Genomic DNA, 18548 nt, shown 5'->3' with positions numbered 1-18548 from the left:
ATTTTGATTTGTTGAACACTTTTTTTTGGTTACTACATTATTCCATGTGTTATTTCATAGTTTGTCTTCACTATTATTCTACAATGTAGAAAAAGGTAAAAAAAAAAAAAAAAAAAAAACTGAAATGAGGTGTGTCCAAACTTTTGACTGGTAACAAAAATATAAATGCAACAATTATAATGAGTTAGGCCCTACTCTATAGATTTCACATGACTGGGCAGGGGTGCAGCCATGGATGGGCCTGGGAGGGCATAGGCCCACCCAATCAGAAAGGGATTTTCCCCACAGAAATGCTTTATTACAGACAGAAATACTCCCTTTTATCAGCTGTCCGGATGGATGGTCTCAGACGATACCGCAGGTGAAGACTGAACGTCGAGGTCCTGGGCTGGCTTGGTTACACGGGGTCTGTGGTTGTGAGGTTGGTTGGACGTACTGCCAAATTCTCAAAAATGACATTGGAGGCTGCTTATGGTAGAGAAATGAACATTCAAATCTTCTCCAACAGCTCTGGTGTACATTCCTGTATTCAGCATGTCAATTGCACACGCCCTCAAAAAACTTATATCTGTGGCATTGTGTTGTGACAAAACTGCACATTTTAGAGTGGTCTTTTGCCCCCCCCCCCCGCACAAGGTGCACCTGTGTAATGATCACTAACATGGATGTTAATGTGTGTATGGAACATTTCTGGGATATTTTATTTCAGCTCATGAAACATGGGACCAACACATGTATATTTTTGTTCAGTGTATAGGAGTACTGTGTGACATAAAGCTGCTGACATTGATTGAACTGAAAGCTGCACCTATCCACCTGTGGTACCAATGAGAGCAGAGCTGTGTGTGTTTCTGCCTTCTGACTGGTCCAGTATCATATGAGGTTGTTGGCATCCTGAATGGCGCACTACTTTTGACCAGCGGCCTGTGGGCTCTGTAGTGCACTACTTTTGACCAGCGGCCCTGTAGTGTACTATATAGGTAATTGTCTAGGTCAACTAATGCCTTAACTGAACATGACATGATAAAAACTGGCAGGTGATACGCTGTCAATTAGACACATTTAAACAGCATAGAATTGTTTACACAGTCAACAAATGGACATCTATGAATGATGGTCAGTTGGGGCTCTCTATTATTTAAAGAATTTCATAAAAATAAAAAATTCTTTAAAATTAACCTTTCTGATAACACAGGTAAATAACTAACATCTGATAACACAGGTAAATAAGTAACATTGGAATAGGTTGAGTAGTTCATACATGATGCACTTTGGTATTCACTTTATTTGACTCTTAAAAACACATGTGCCTCTGCTGACAAGTACAGGAAGAAACGAGACAAAGAAACAAGAAGTATTGTTTTGAAACGACAGAAGAAACAACTCTTAGAGAAACCAACAAGACATCTCCATTTCTCTGACTTGGTGCAGAAAGGACCACGTGGTCGTATGAGTCTTTAACGGTGCCGCCACAAAATGACAGTTTCAATTCCAGCGCTTTACTTCAACATCCCAAGTGTTAGACGTCTAAGGCCCAAGCCCAAATCAAGCCCTACTCACTAGCGTGTAGGGTTTAAGGGTCGATTTGGAATTGGGCCTGTCTGTACTGGTGACTGTCACACCAGGGCTGTGGTCTGATTCTACACCCCCCCCCCCAAAAGTGTGCACTAATTCACTACCCCTCATGGATTTAAAAGGAAAGGACTGGTGGAAGACATATGCTAGTAAATCCATGGGGGGAATACACGAGAGCACACTTCAGGGAGAAGGGTATGGGATCAGAAGGTAACCCCGGATCAGTGTTATTTATTCCTGCTTCTGAAGGGGTACATGGGGTGCAGGCTTGTGTTCCAGCCCAGCACTAACGAGACTGATTCAGCCAATCAAGGCCCCAGTGATCATTTGAATCAGGTGTCCTAGTGCTGGGTTGGAACATAATCCTGCACCTCTACTGTAGCCTTGTAGAACCAGGAGAGAAAGAAATGCTGCCTTGCTGTAGGTTGTAGAGGGAGGAATCTACTGTTGAGATATCCCCCTGAACATAAGGCTCTGTGTGCGTATGTGTCGAGGTATCCCCCCTGAACATAAGGCTCTGTGTGTGTGTGTCAAGTCAATACCCATGGATTCGTGTCCAAGCATCTGTACATGACCTCTAGAATATTTTGGTCCTTTGTACTCACAATGCATTGTTTACAATCCAAGTGTGAGTGAGTGTGTTTGTCTCTGTCAGAGATAGGGAAGCTGTGTGTTCCTTGAGGAAGGGAAAGGGGTCCCTGCCGGGGGGGCTGGGGAGGTGAGGTGTGCACGCCGCCCGCTGGTCCCTGCTCAGGCCTGCAGGTACTCAGGTTGCACCCTGGCCACCTTGCGGAACTCTTTGGCGTGCGTCCGCGGGCACTGCATCTCACACCAGCTGATAGGCACCATCTGGGCTCCTGAGGGGAGGGAAACAGAAATATATTACTGATAGGTACCATCTGGGCTCCTGAGAGGGAAACAGAAATATACTACTGATAGGTACCACCTGGGCTCCTGAGAGGAGGGGAACAGAAATATACTACTGATAGGTACCACCTGGGCTCCTGAGTGGAGGGAAACAGAAATATACTACTGATAGACACCATCTGGGCTCCTGAGAGGGAAACAGAAATATACTACTGATAGGCACCACCTGGGCTCCTGAGTGGAGGGAAACAGAAATATACTACTGATAGACACCACCTGGGCTCCTGAGAGGGAAACAGAAATATACTACTGATAGGCACCACCTGGGCTCCTGAGTGGAGGGAAACAGAAATATACTACTGATAGACACCATCTGGGCTCCTGAGTGGAGGGAAACAGAAATATACTACTGATAGGCACCATCTGGGCTCCTGAGAGGAGGGAAACAGAAATATACTACTGATAGGTACCATCTGGGCTCCTGAGTGGAGGGAAACAGAAATATACTACTGATAGACACCATCTGGGCTCCTGAGGAGGGAAACAGAAATATACTACTGATAGGCACCATCTGGGCTCCTGAGGAGGGAAACAGAAATATACTACTGATAGGCACCATCTGGGCTCCTGAGAGGGAAACAGAAATATACTACTGATAGGCACCACCTGGGCTCCTGAGGAGGGAAACAGAAATATACTACTGATAGGTACCATCTGGGCTCCTGAGTGGAGGGAAACAGAAATATACTACTTGACAAAAGTGTCAGTTGGTTTTAGTTAACCAAGTGTTGTGTTAAGGAGGGTAACCTAGGGTTAAGGACAGCAGTGTTGTTGTCATGTGACCAGTCTCACCTGCTTCACTGTGGGCTACCACCACCCCCAGCTCGTTCTCTGCTGTGGTCAACAAGTAGTTGGACTGCACGTCTCCCAGGGAGATCTGGGGGTCAGGAGGTTAAAGGACAACACCTGGAAAGGCACAGAATCAGTCATCTGGATCACACGATGAGTAGTTATTTGGGATGCAAGGTGATTGGTAGATCAGTGGTTTGGTGCGTTCTGTTTGGCTGATGTCTAACATTGATTAAAATGTCAAATTGTGAATATGGTGAAAGCTGCACTAAGGGAATAGAACCAACATCAGTCACTGGTTGACTGTCACTGGTTGACTGTCCCTGTGTTACTACCTAGTTACTGAACTGGAAAGACTGTCAAATGGAAGGATACGACTTTAGCCAGGACGATGTCTCCAGGTCGGAAGCTTTTATACGTCTCCACCTGCAACAGAGGTCAAAGGTTATAGTGGTTCCCAGTCTATTACAATTTAAGAATGAGCTAAGACGGTATGACGCCATGACAAACAGCAACAGACGGTATGACGCCATGACAAACAGCATCAGACGATATGACGCCATGACAAACAGCATCAGACGGTATGACGCCATGACAAACAGCATCAGACGATATGACGCCATGACAAACAGCATCAGACGGTATGACGCCATGACAAACAGCATCAGACGATATGACGCCATGACAAACAGCATCAGACGGTATGACGCCATGACAAACAGCATCAGACGGTATGACGCCATGACAAACAGCATCAGACGATATGACGCCATGACAAACAGCATCAGACGGTATGACGCCATGACAAACAGCATCAGACGGTATGACGCCATGACAAACAGCATCAGACGGTATGACGCCATGACAAACAGCATCAGACGGTATGACGCCATGACAAACAGCATCAGACGGTATGACGCCATGACAAACAGCATCAGACGGTATGACACCATGACAAACAGCATCAGACGGTATGACTCCATGACAAACAGCATCAGACGGTATGACGCCATGACAAACAGCATCAGACGGTATGACGCCATGACAAACAGCATCAGACGGTATGACGCCATGACAAACAGCATCAGACGGTATGACACCATGACAAACAGCAACAGACGGTATGACAAACAGCATCAGACGATATGACGCCATGACAAACAGCATCAGACAGTATGACGCCATGACAAACAGCATCAGACGGTATGACGCCATGACAAACAGCAACAGACGGTATGACGCCATGACAAACAGTAACAGATGGGTCTATATGATACCAAAAATTATATTTTCACAATATAAAATGTTGGTCAAACAGTGGGGGAACTTTAGATTGATTCAAAAACATACCCTGTCTTTTTCTGTTGCTCTTACATCTTCTTTCCTGTGTATATTAGTGTAGTAAACAGTAGATTAGTATTGAACAGTCTTGACAGTTATGGCATCCTATTCCCTATATAGTCCCAAATGGCATCCTATTCCCTATATAGTCCCAAATGGCATCCTATTCCCTATATAATCCCATATGGTATCCTATGTAGTGTACTACTTGTGACCAGAGCCCATAGGTTGCCATTTGGACCCCAGACAAAAGTAGTGCACTGAATAGGGACTAGAGGGGCATTTGGGACACTCCATGAGAATAACAGTAATAAGACAATCCCTGTTACCTGATGGTTCCTCTAAAACGGTCCTTCAGTGGTGTGGAACCAACGTAGAGGATGTGGACCTTGGCAAACCTGGGGTTGATACTGGTCACCTGGACAGGAAGGGAGACCGATCAGGGCTGTTATCAGTGAGGTTAAACACACACACCTATTGTTGAGAGCTTGGATCAGTGACAGGAGCACCTCATCTATCAAGTCTCAAAATTATTCTGTCCGGTTTAATCCAGGTGATATGCACAGCTTTTTAGCACTACGTAGGTCTACAACAACTACCAGGGTGTAGAAAAAGTTTACACACGCACATCAAGAGCTCTCCAAACCTCACCTTACAGGTGACTATGGCTCCTACATCTGGTAGTAGCTGAGCCTCGGTTTCTCTCACCACCGAGATGACTGGTAGCTGCAGACACACACACACACACACACACGACTGAAGTGTCAATGTAAAGACAAGGAAGGATTAAGGTGTGAACATGTTACATTTCGTTCCCACAACACCGCATAATTCCTCAGGGGTTCCAAGTGAACAAACCTGGAGTGGTTTCTCTACTTCCAGGAATGTTACACAATAAATAACCATTGACATGAGTCCCACACCCAAAACCAGCCCCAACTGCTTTCCCCCATGCCAATGAACCAGCCACTCCCCTCTTATCCCCTCCTCCGCCTTTCACCTCCTCTCATCGTCCCTCCCCGTCACACCTCATAAATCACATTTGGGTCATTTAGTCAAATGTAAAAAATGTAAGAACCACATAACACAAGAAGTAAAACCCTCAATAAAGCAGCTATAATCAGCGCTAGTCAGAAAAGACAAGTGTTGTTAGTGCTTAAAAGACCAGCGCAACCGGGGTGTGTTCATTAGTGGCAGACTGTAGCAAAATGTTTGGCTGTTTAGTGTTTACTGTTTAATCTAGGAAACAAACGGAACGGGGAGGAAACTACCTGAATTTATCCAATAGAAACTTGTTTTTTTTGCAAAAGGTTTTTAAGTAAATATTTAGCACGAGACCAAATGTTTTGTTATGTTCTGTGACTAATGAATACACCCTAGTACTCTGCTGCCCCCCGTCTCACCTCCTCTCCTTCGTTCTTCCTGAGTACGTAGCCTGCTAGCGAGGAGTAGATGTAGCCGTGTCGTAGGTACACCCCAGTACCGGGCATACAGTCTTCTGTGCTGCATAGTCTATCACCTGCACACACACCACACAGGGAGAGAGAGATGTATACACACACAGGGTGAGAAACATTTTTACTTTTTGCAGATATCCAGAGACTTACAGTCGCTGCTTTCAACTAAGGTAGGTAAGACATCCACTATCATTACAAGTAAACACACAGGGAGACAGACAGACAGAGATGGGTAGAGACACAGACACAGGGAGAGAGACAGGGGTAGAGAGACAGACATCTTTCGTGTTAACAGAGTCCTGCTGATCTATCACATTTCCAATAGTAGAATATAATAATGGTCTGACAAAAACAATCAGAATCGCTAAATCACTCAAGAGTTTCTCGTCCCAGTTCCTGACAAACATATGTGTATATCAAACGACAAACAAAATAAATCACTGCCCTTATAGTTTACATTTCGCTGACATTTAGTCCAAGTCCCCGGGGTTAATTCAACATTTGCACGTAGAGTCGATCACAACAAGAGATGGAACGCTTGGAATTAGTGGGCTCCTCCCCGAGGCGGTGGGCAGGGCACCTTAAAAAATGTGATGGGCTTGAAAAGTACCTGAAAGTCAGCATCGCTAGCTAGACCTCACAAGCTCGTCATTTAGCAAACGATGTCATGCGTTGTACCAAGTGACTATACATTGCGTTTGTATTTCACATAATGTGGAATAAATACACTAGATTGGGTCACGTTAGTTCGCTAGAAAACAGTAAAATAGACTGTGTGTGTTAGTTAGCTACCGAGCTAGGCTAGAACGTAAACGAGCATGTGGTCGCACGGCACGCATTTCCCGTACTAGAAAGCTATAAATAGCAATATAACCTTCAAAAACATATTGCCTAACGTATTTGTCTAATGGTCTCAAATGTGAAAAGAATGCCGTTATCAACTCATTTAAACGTTTGTAATGTCAGACTCACCTGGAACACACAGCTTCATGGGCGACATGTTTTCAAGAAGAGCAGAACGCAAGCCGATTGGATGTGACCTGAGCTCAAGTCTTTGACGGAAAGGTTGGTCCGCCATCTTTGTTGTGGTTTTCCGGATAAAGTCAGTGTCCTGGTTCTGAATGCATCAAGTCTAAAGCGACCTTCTCTCCGTTCCTTCACCTACACTCTGGCTACACTCATTAGAACTCTCATTTAAGATGAGCGCAGACAGGGAATAAAGAACGAGAGATGTATCCAGTATCATCAACGGAAATGTATTTGTTTTAGAGCAAATTAGAAAATAGTGCAGCCGGACATGTGAGACAGAAACTAACAGGCAAGAGGAGAGAGAACAGCTGCAGGGCTCACGTTTGTTGTAATTGCTCCAGAGCTTGACTTGGGCAGGAGCTGAGTACCGGCACCTACATTGTTCTACTGCCTGAGCTCCTGAACCTCTTATAGAATATTAGCACAAAAGTATTGTGGAGCTCCTGCAACTAAATATAAACAGTACCGGCACCCAAAATGAGTACTGGCACCTATATCAGTCCAAGTCCAGCACTAAATTGCTCAATAGTCCAACATACATGTAATCAGAACTCTGCCAAGTCAAGAAATATGCAGCTTGTGAAACAGACATGGGTCACAGTCATTTGACAGCTCATAAATAATAAGATTAATCTTTATTTATTCCACACAGAACACTAAGCACAGGTCAGCAGCATGGAATTAGAATGAGTGGAAGGGGTATAGAACCTCTCCTGAATGAGGACACCCACTCTACCAATTCTAAGGTCAGCAGTACAGAACAGGTCCGCCTGCCCCTTTTAACAATAACCACTATAACCATGATAACATACTGTTGCCGTAGAGCTACAACAATAACAATGAGATTCAATGTTTCCTTTTTCAAACGTGCCCGTCAATGTTTACATACATGTTCACTCAGTGCAAAACTACATGGCAGTAGAAAGCACACTATCATGTTCCCCATTTAGATAAATACTATATATGCTGGTCCTGATTGTGTTTTTGGATACTGTAAATACCCTATTAGCTGGTCCCTATCCTGTGTTTTTGGATACTGTAAATACCCTATTAGCTGGTCCCTATCCTGTGTGTTTTTGGTCAACTCAAACAATCTTGATCAACTCATATTATGATGATCCGTACAATCCAGTATTACTGATTCCTATTGGCTGTGTAATACTGACGTCTCAATGTGCAGGAAAAATATATGTGCAGGAAAGCAAAGACCTATCAAATCCACCTATAGTGTAATGTGATGTGTGTGAGTGCGTATTTGAAGTGTGTGTGTATGTATGTATGTATGTATGTATATATACACACACATATCTGTCTGCGTGTAAACATGATAATGTAATGTCACTCTGTGTGTGTGATTATTATTATAACGTGTTCTAGCCGCACCGACGCCTCCTGACCACGCGGGGGCGCTGTGTCTATTTCTTGGCCTTGCCCTGGGCAGCCACAGCCTCCATGGCCTTCTTCACCGTCTCCTCGTCTCCCAGGAACTGCATGGGCCCTACAGGCTTCAGGTTCTTGTCCAGTTCATACAGGATGGGGATCCCTGTAGGCAGGTTGAGCTCCATGATGGCCTCCTCTGACATACCTGGAAGTCAACAACAATAACAACAACAATCAGCAACATATACAACTAAACACTAGGAAGGTTCAACTCCATGATGGCCTCCTCTGACATACCTTGAGGTAAATAACAAGAACAAGTCAACAATAACAATCAGAATAACAACAACAATCAGCAACATATACAACTAAACACTAGGAAGGTTCAACTCCATGATGGCCTCCTCTGACATACCTTGAGGTAAATAACAAGAACAAGTCAACAATAACAACAACAATCAGTAACATATACAACTAAACACTAGGAAGGTTCAACTCCATGATGGCCTCCTCTGACATACCTTGAGGTAAATAACAAGAACAAGTCAACAATAACAATCAGAAAAACAACAATATCAGTAACATATACAACTAAACACTAGGAAGGTTCAACTCCATGATGGCCTCCTCTGACATACCTTGAGGTAAATAACAAGAACAAGTCAACAATAACAACAACAATCAGTAACATATACAACTAAACACTAGGAAGGTTCAACTCCATGATGGCCTCCTCTGACATACCTTGAGGTAAATAACAAGAACAGGTCAACAATAACAATCAGAAAAACAACAATATCAGTAACATACCATTACTCTGGCATGACCACTGGAACATGAGTAAGCGTTGAGATGTAGGGAGGTTCTCTCTCTCTCTCTCTCTCCCTCTCCCCATCCCCACCCCACTGCCCCTAGTGACCTACCCTCCAGGTGCTTGACAATGCCTCTGAGACTGTTGCCGTGGGCGGCGATGAGAACCCTCTTCCCGTCCTTGATTTGGGGCACGATTTCATCGTTCCAGAAGGGCAGTGCCCGGGCAATAGTGTCCTTCAGGCTCTCACAGGACGGCAGCTGATCCTCCGTCAGGTCGCCATAGCGACGGTCCTGCAGGAAAGAGAATGTTAGTGCTGCAAAGTTCAGTGATGTTCAGTGATGTTGTAGATGTGTGTATGCCTCTATGTGCATGCTTCTGTGTGTGTACCTCTGTGTGCGTACGTGAGTGCCTGTCTGTATCCGCATCCCATGTGTGTGTGTGTGTGTGTGTGTGTGTGTGAGTGTGTGTCCGCATCCCTCTCACCTGGCTGATGTTGTTGTAGAAGTTGTGCTCCTCCTCCATGGGAGGAGGCGGGGTGTCATAGCTCCTCCTCCAAATCTTAACCTGGGCCTCGCCGTGCTTCTCCGCTGTCTCTGCCTTGTTGAGCCCCGTCAGGCCTCCGTAGTGGCGCTCGTTGAGGCGCCAGGTGCGGTGGACAGGAAGCCACATCTGGTCGATCCCGTCCAGGACAAACCACAGAGTCCGGATGGCTCTCTTCAGGACTGAGGTGTAGCACACGTCAAACTCATAGCCAGCATCTGAGGAGAGAGAGAGAGTAGGTGTTAGAGAGAGAGTGTGTGGGGGGGGGGGGGGGGGGGGGCGTGAGTGCGTCAATGAGTGATGTACACATATGGTTCTTTACTTGTGGGTACATCTTAAGTCTCAAGTGGTTTCCTCGTCTCCTTTCCTTAATCCGCACAGAGGTGAAAGAATTACAGGTTACAGTAAATAGCTGGTAGGCATCCACCACCACCATATTACTTATGCAGGTAAAGGAGAGGAGACAAGGAGAGGAGTCCACTTCAGACTATTGAGATTTACCCTTATTTCCTGTTTTGGGGGGCAAGTTGCTTTAGGCTATCCAGGCTAGGCTATAAGCCTAACACAACCTCAATTTGACCAGCTACACTACACAGAGAGCAGACATGCTTTCAGGTTGTAGGGGCTGATAACAGTTCACATTATGCCACCGGGCAAGTCCTTCAAGTGGTGGTTTAGATAATGCCGCAGTGACACAACTACCTGTTTCCTCAAGCCGCGCCTTGCGTAACGGGAATAGCCTGCCCTACTATCTGTCAGCAAAACGCTCCATGGCCCTCCATGCCCTGTCGTAATTCTATGAGAGAACGAAAGAGAGATACATTATACTGTGTAACATTATAGACCGGGTCACCTTTTAGCGCCTGTCCTCCTCTCTTCGCCTCCTGCTCCCCGGTTTCACTGAGGTCCGCGTCGAACCATCCGCAGAAGCGGTTCTCCTGGTTCCAGCAGCTCTCTCCATGACGGATCAGAACCAACTTGTACGCAGCCATCTCGAATCCGTGACGTTTGAATCGACCTCCGCTGTATTCTCGGGAATTTAAGAGCAACAATCTTGTTGTCAAATGCGGAGAAAAGCCCCGCAGTAGTGTCGTGGCTGATATGAAATGAGGATTCTGTTCGAGAGGTTACCTAGGCTGGCTGTTCTGTTGTGAACTTGAAAGCTCCTTCTGAATAATGCCGACAGACTTCCTGCCGCGCTAGACCAATCAGAAACCCTCTCGTGTGCGGTGCGGGGGAAGCGAACGCGCAGTGGAGCACGTCAGCCAGTGATGTTCAGTGGATAGAAAGCACAGTAGCCTAGGCGACCATCGTATCACAGTGATGAAATTTTAGGCCTATGTTTGGTGTATGCGTAGTATTGAGATACTTTATGGGTACCCTATTATTGTATTGCTTGTTTTTACATGTATTATAGGCTACTCATATGCTGCCATATCATCCTCTCTCTGTCACTTGCATGAAAAAGGAAGTTTATTATGTCACAATATAAGGCCATGATAATGACACATTCTTTTTGTATTGAAACAACTTTATTGATAACTAATTTCAAAAGAGATCTGCATCAGGTGGTTGTTAGACGGCCCCCTGATACCAATATATCCAATCTGACAGCAGACTATAAGGGTGGCAGTCACCATTGTGTAAAGGGAACCGTAGAAACTTGGTATGCAAAGCAAGTGTCCAATCAGTGAGTCTTGTAGAGCGGCAGTCTCTTGTGGAGTCGTGCCTTGGTCTTCCGTCTGAATCGTCCCAGCTGCTCTCTGTACTCCCTGTGGAGCATGGGAACATAGCCGCGCGGCTCACACAGCTCCTAGACAGGCAGATAGATAGACAGGCAGGCAGACAGACAGACAGACAGACAGACAGACAGACAGACAGACAGACAGACAGGCAGGCAGGCAGGCAGGCAGGCAGGCAGGCAGACAGACAGACAGACAGACAGACAGACAGACAGACAGACAGACAGACAGACAGACAGACAGACAGACAGACAGTCAGGCAGTCAGTCAGGCAGAGGAACAGAGGGAAAATGCATTGAAAGCTTTTATGACTAGGCTGAATAGAAGATCATTTGGAAATGAATACCCCCCCCCCCCCCCTAAATGTCTAAATCATGGGAGTGGGGGGTCATGGCTGAGACCTTCAGGGTTGTGTCAACAACACTCTGCGTTGTAACTAGAAACAATGCTCTTGTTTATTCAGAGAGTCAAGGGGAAATGAGAAACGCTTAAAAGACAGTTTGTGATTCACTGCTCTGAGACATTGAATATGAAGAAGACACTGTTTTAGTTGATACCGTAGTGATTTTAGTACAACTCCTCTAGCAACCTTGTCGATAGGTAAGCTGTTGGACTGACAGGGATCCAGGTTCAAGTGTCAGTCGTAACTATCCTTCCCCCCTAAAATTTGCTACACTATTATAAGTAGGAAGTATACATTGATTATGAAGAAACTGTCCTATTACATCTCAGTTTAAGACATGCTTCATAATGTAGCGACTGGACAACCCTCTTGGCGTAACGCTGGTTAAGTTGTTGTAGTGACAGCGATCGGAGCTACCCCTGAATTCGCTACAGTGATGTACTGAGGAACCGTACCGGGTAGCAGGAGTAGAAGTGTCTGTAGCCCCCTTCCAGCAGGTAGAGCTCAGGGTAGAAGAGCAGAGGGTAGAGGGAGGCATGGAGCGCTCTGTCCAGCTCTCTCAGGTAATGACATCTACAGGGGAAAGGTGGGAAAAGCCAGTATCAGGATCAAGAAGTTGAGTATGTTTGTGGGATGAGGGGGTGCATGCAGCGTGTGTGTGTGTGTGTGTGTGTGTGTGTGTGTGTGTGTGTGTGTGTGTGTGTGTGTGTGTGTGTGTGTGTGTGTGTGTGTGTGTGTGTGTGTGTGTGTGTGTGTTTGTGTGCAGCCTATGTTCAGATGAGTGTGTGTGTTGTTCTCTTACAGCCGTGGGCCCCTCTCTGACGAGAACTCGCAGTGGAACACAATCAGTTTCCGTGGCGACGACCCCTCCATGGGTGACCCCTGTCCTGGTGGAGTGGTACCACTTCCAGGTGAATGTGACTGTGAGCTGGACCTCTGTAACACTCCACCCATGGAAGTACCACTGACACCTGGATCTGGAGCCTGTCCAGGGGGGCTGGTGGGAGCTCTGCCCCAGGAGGACAGCTGGTAGAGGGCAGGGAGCTGGAGTAAAGCCCCCTGGATCTGAGCCTCGGTGTGGAGGTTGTCTGCCCCCTATGGGACACATGGAGAACAACATAAATATATAAATGTATATATAGTACCAGTCAAAAGTTTGGACACACCTACTCATTCAAGGGTTTTTCTTTATTTTTTAAAAATTTTCTACATTGCAGAATAATAGTGAAGACATCAAAACTATGAAATAACACATGGAATCATGTAGTAACCAAAAAAGTGTTTAACAAATCACAATATATTTAGATTCTTCAAAGTAGCCACCCTTTGCCTTGATGACAGCTTTGCACACTCTTGGCATTCTCTCAACCAGCTTCACCTGGAATGCTTTTCCAACCGTCTTGAAGGAGTTCCCACATATGCTGAGCACTTGTTGGCTGCTTTTCCTTCACTCTGAGGTCCAACTCATCCCAAAACATCTCAATTGGGTTGAGATCAGGTGATTGTGGAGGCCAGGTCATCTGATGCAGCACTCCATTACTCTCCTTTTTGGTCAAATGGCCCGTACACAGCTGGAGATGTGTTGGGTCATTGTCCTGTTGAAAAACAAATTATAGTCCCACTAAGCGCAAACCAGATGGGATGGCGTATCACTGCAGAATGCTGTGGTAGCCATACTGGTTAAGTAAGTGTGCCTTGAATTCTAAATAAATCACAGACAGTGTCACCAGCAAAGCACCCCCACACCATCACACCTCCTTCTCCATGCTTCACGGTGGGAAACACATGCGGAGATCATCCGTTCACCTACTCTGCGTCTCACAAAGACACGGCGGTTGGAACCAAAAATCTCAAATTTGGACTCATCAGATCTTCTTATTTTTGGTGCCCTTTAGTAGTGGTTTCTTTGCAGCAATTCGACCATAAAGGACTGATTCACGCAGTCTCCTCTGAACAGTTAATGTTGAGGTGTGTCTGTTACTTGAAATCTGTGAAGCATTTATTTGGGCTGCAATTTCTGAGGCTGGTAACTCTAATGAACTTATCCTCTGCAGCAGAGGTAACTCTGGGTCTTCCTTTCCTGTGGCGGTCCTCATGAGAGCCAGTTTCATCATAGCGCTTGATGGTTTTTGCGACTGCACATGAAGAAACTTTCAAAGTTCTTGAAATTTCCCAGATTGACTGACCTTCATGTCTTAAAGTAATGATGGACTGTCATTTCTTTTTGCTTATTTGAGCTGTTCTTGCCATAATATGGACTTGGTCTTTTACCAAATAGGGCTATCTTCTGTATACCTTGTCACAACACAACACGGCAAACCTGTTAATTGAAATTAAATATATTCCAGGTGACTACCTCATGAAGCTGGTTGAGAGAATGCCAATAGTGTGCAAAGCTGTCATCAAGGCAAAGGGTGGCTACTTTGAAGAATCTCAAATATAACATATATTTTGATTTGTTTAACACTTTTTTGGTTACTACATGATTCCATGTGTTATTTCATAGTTTTGATGTCTTCACTATTATTCTCCAATGTAGAAAATAGTCAAAATATAGTAAAACCCTTGAATGTGTAGGTGTGTCCAAACGTTTGACTGGTACTGTGTATATATATATATATAAACCAAAACCTTGACCATAATATTGATGAAATGTATTTTATTACACATAATAAGTTAACAACTGACCGGTCTGATAACTTATGACCTATTGTATGGGCCTGCTCATCTGAGTCCTCTACATATATATATATATATATATATGTGTGTAGAGGACACATATATATATATATATGTGTGTAGAGGACTCAGATGAGCAGGCCTATACAATAGGTTATAAGTTATCAGACCGGTCAGTCGTTAACTTATTATGTATAATAAAATACATTTCATCAATATTATGGTCAAGGTTTTGGTTTATTTCTCTATTTGGTTTACTCAAAAAACCTCACCCTGATGTGTCCACCGTGGTACTCATAAGGGTAGCGACAGTCTATGATGAGGAAGTCTCCCACTGTACCGCTGTACTGTCCTCTTAGCAGAGACGCCACCTGCAGGCCATCAGGAGAAATGCACCTCCAGTTTACCACAGCAACGGTAACAACCTGGCAACAGTACTAGCAGGAGACTACCCTCTAGATACCATCGCTAACAGGATGTTGAAGTCCAATAAGCAGTGTTGTAGTCCACATGTGTGCTGTGGATATCCTTTATGATTATGATGAAGAGGATGAAGGAGAATATAGAGAGTGGGAGTGGAGGAACAAGGAAAGGAGGGAAGGAAGGAAGGAAGGAGAGATGGAGGAAAGAAGAGGACTTACTGTTTGGGCTGAGATGCAGTGAAGATCCTGGTGTTCCACTCTCTCTACTGGTAACAGTAGTGTCTGTGGACACACACACACACACACACACACACACACACACACACACACACACACACACACACACACACACATTAAACATATTGTTCTAGCACAGCACTAACACACCTGATTCAGCCAATCAAGGGCTTGTCCTAGCCTACTATCACCCAGCTGGAATTTTTTAAACAAATTTTACAACGTTGTGAAAATGTTGATGTGAGGTTGCACACCTTGCTGTAATCTCCAGTCAGGGTGTGGTCCTCCATGGTAGAACCCAGGAGGCTACTGGGAGGGAAATGCCGCCTCCTGGACCTGACCCGCCGTACAGAGAGCAATGCCTGATGAGATACACTGTTTTTAACCAGACTTCATAAAACTAACATGACACAAATGGGCCCCAGGTTTATAGGGGGATCCTATGTTTATCATTCTCTACCCTCCTCCCCGAAGTATGCACTTGTATGTAGGGGTGCAAACTTCAGGGAGCAGGTGGAACATTGGAACACTGCAAATGGATCTCACCTCAACATCTGGCAGCTCCACGTCACCCTGACGGACATGCAAGGCTCCGCCTCCTGGCGGGGAACTTTGACCTTGACATCTGAGACCCCTGACCCCTGGGTCTGACCGCTGAACTGCAACGCTGCAGAACCGGGTCGACAGCTTCACACGCAGACGCTTCTGGACAACCAGAACCAGAACATCACATGATAATGTTCCTGAATATAGTTAGAGCCCAGAGTTTTTCCAGTCAGGTCACTCTGTTCCAATTCCAGTACCTTATTGATTATTATTCCCTCAGTTTCTTTGTAAACACTCACCATTTTAGGAGCAGAACATGCAGGGGAGAGAAACCTATAAAGTATAATGGTACTACAATGATTGAAAATGTAATTCAGACAGCAGACAGGAGGCTGCTGAGGGAAGGACGGCTCCTAATAATGGCTGGAATGGCGAGAATGGAATGATATCAAACACATGGAAACTATGTGTTTGATGTGTTCCATACCATTCCATTCCGTTCCAGCCATTACTATGAGCCGTCCTCCCCAATTAAGGGGTCACCAGACGCCTGTTATTTGTAGGCACCTACTAATCACTTTGCAATTTTTGCTTATAGAATCCATGTGTCCTCACCTCTCTCCTCTTCTCCTGTTCCCGGAGTCTGTCAGGACATTACCTACATAGAGGGAATATTGTGAGAAAAAAATCTGACTTAAAATCTTTGAGAAAAATGTATTTATCAAAAGGGAAGCTACACATGTAAATGATCCACAAACTGAAAAGTCATGCTCAACATAAGATATACAGAGATTTACATTCTGGACAAACTGGATTTAAATCTCAATGTTTTTGTCCCAAATTGCACCCTATTCTCTAATAGTGCACTAACTTTGACAGGGGCCTACATAGGGCTCTAGTCAGAAGTAGTGCACTATGTCGGGAACAGTGTCCCATTTGGGATTGAACCAATAGTTCTGCCTCTAATGCATTCTAACTCTACCCAGCGTCATCAAGCCATGAGGAACGCTAATCATTCATAGGGTATTTCTCCGCCAGTCATCCAGTGCTTGCCCAGACCTGTCGGCGTCTCCTCTCCCTTGGGGGCAAGCCCTCTGCCACACGTCGAACCCGGTGTGGGCCCAGGGGGACTGGGAGTCACTAGCTCCGGCGTCAGTCGCAGCTTTCTGCGTGGGGTGTCGCTGTGGAGGATGAAATTGAAGTATTTTTTTAACTAACAAAGATCAAAAGATTTCCAACTATATAACAACTGGACTTGATAGTCTCCAGTCGCTCTGTTGCGCACAACGTCCCAAAGTGCCCACATTGTATTACTTATATTATTCCACATCTCCTAGCCTACACATAGCTTTCTTTTGCTTTTAAGTAACCGTGATAACTGTGTGTGTACTCACGCGCCGTCGTGGCATCGAAGGCTCTTTAGGCTGAAAGAGAGCTCGGATACAGGTGAAGGTCCGGTGCCCGGTGAATGTGAGAAGCTCCAAACGGTCTCGTTGTGTGACGGCCGAGGTAGTGTGTCTCCCGGAGAGATTTCATTCCCAAGTACATTGAATGTCTCCATTCCTCGTAGCCTATTCTATCATAAAACAAGAGCAGCGAATTATGCTTATTTAGAAGTAATCAAGATGTGCCTCAATTTTGTTAAACGTCATGCGTAAAATGCATGCGTAAAACTACAATCATGCGTCAAATTATAACCAGCGAACATATCTAAGTCTACACAATATGCATACTATCAAGATACACTATTTGCGTAAAGCTTTTCCAAAAGTGTTCACCGGTCTCGCCTGTGTGATGATGATTATGTTATGGGTCTCCATCCTACCATCACAGCAGGGATGTTTCATTCTGACCCTTCCCCGTGGCAACCGTGGTTGCTACAACAAGCCAGCTAGACCAGGCATGCATGGGGCACGTCCCCACCACCCTCACCAACCAAGCGGCCCTGTTTATCTCTCCTTTCCCCCAAAGTGTTTACTTGTTCACTTCCCTTCACTGATTTGAAAGGAAATTACTAAGAAATATACTGTTGGTTATGTTTAGCCTATACACATACAGTCCTTTAATGAATACTTACAGAAACTCTCCCTCTATCCCATCCTCCACCAATCCAGTGCTTTTAGATTTGTGGGAAGTTGTGAACGAGTGCAGACTTCAGGAGAAAGGAGATGGGACGCACACATAGCCGATTCACCAACCCAAAACACTGGCAGGCCAGGCGGCCACCCACGGTGACTGTGTTGGTGGTGGTTCGTTCCCCTGGTAACGCATCCGCGGGATGATGCGGCATTTGTTGTTATTATGAGGAGCTCCTTCACCTCATGGGGGCATATCAAGTTACACAATTAAAAAAACAATAAAAAGTTACACAATAGCCTACAGGCTAAGTACGAAAAATAAATGTTGACACTTCCAAAAGGTTGCCTATGTCCTTCACTGAACAGTAGGCTAAAGTTGGTAATTTAAAGGTGTTTGGATGTATGAAGATATAATGCAATATCAGGCATTTCATGTTTTCATCATTTCTGACACAAGTCCTACCTGATACTAACCAGACACTGTTTTATTATCTCTCAACTTCCTGGTTAAATAACAAATTACATTCTAATTGTTCTCCCTCTGGAAATGCATTCAGTTGGTCATCATTTACCACTATTCCATTGATCT

General features: G+C 45.0%; 3 protein-coding genes across 4 annotated transcripts; all 3 read right to left on the bottom strand.

Annotated features, from left to right (window-relative positions):
• Window positions 1-1246: 1246 nt before the first annotated feature.
• LOC120032796 (exosome complex component CSL4-like) lies at window positions 1247-7123 on the bottom strand. The gene is made up of 8 exons (XM_038978977.1): window positions 7062-7123; window positions 6036-6151; window positions 5284-5358; window positions 4962-5050; window positions 4642-4675; window positions 3667-3717; window positions 3295-3379; window positions 1247-2432 (listed from the first exon to the last, which is right to left on the bottom strand). The coding sequence occupies exons 1-8, from the start codon at window positions 7087-7089 to the stop codon at window positions 2326-2328; spliced, it is 585 nt and encodes a 194-aa protein (XP_038834905.1). The 5' UTR covers window positions 7090-7123; the 3' UTR covers window positions 1247-2325.
• A 603-nt stretch (window positions 7124-7726) lies between these two features.
• LOC120032792 (phosphoglycerate mutase 1) lies at window positions 7727-11038 on the bottom strand. 2 transcript variants are annotated; one of them, XM_038978972.1, is made up of 4 exons: window positions 10706-11037; window positions 9796-10070; window positions 9422-9602; window positions 7727-8703 (listed from the first exon to the last, which is right to left on the bottom strand). In XM_038978972.1, the coding sequence occupies exons 1-4, from the start codon at window positions 10842-10844 to the stop codon at window positions 8534-8536; spliced, it is 765 nt and encodes a 254-aa protein (XP_038834900.1). In that variant the 5' UTR covers window positions 10845-11037; the 3' UTR covers window positions 7727-8533. The 2 variants fall into 2 exon arrangements, with proteins under 2 accessions (XP_038834900.1, XP_038834901.1); XM_038978973.1 differs by lacking the exon at window positions 7727-8703 and adding an exon at window positions 9181-9242 and having other exon boundaries at window positions 10706-11038.
• Window positions 11039-11524: 486 nt separating this feature from the next.
• On the bottom strand, window positions 11525-15693 carry LOC120032404 (M-phase inducer phosphatase 1-A-like). The gene is made up of 6 exons (XM_038978484.1): window positions 15590-15693; window positions 15318-15380; window positions 14949-15047; window positions 12800-13092; window positions 12453-12570; window positions 11525-11665 (listed from the first exon to the last, which is right to left on the bottom strand). The coding sequence occupies exons 1-6, from the start codon at window positions 15623-15625 to the stop codon at window positions 11540-11542; spliced, it is 735 nt and encodes a 244-aa protein (XP_038834412.1). The 5' UTR covers window positions 15626-15693; the 3' UTR covers window positions 11525-11539.
• Between the last annotated feature and the right edge of the window lie 2855 nt (window positions 15694-18548).

This window comes from Salvelinus namaycush, chromosome 39 (assembly GCF_016432855.1).
Source record: "Salvelinus namaycush isolate Seneca chromosome 39, SaNama_1.0, whole genome shotgun sequence".
NCBI lineage: Eukaryota > Metazoa > Chordata > Actinopteri > Salmoniformes > Salmonidae > Salvelinus > Salvelinus namaycush.
This window is presented reverse-complemented; position numbering and strand designations above follow the sequence as displayed.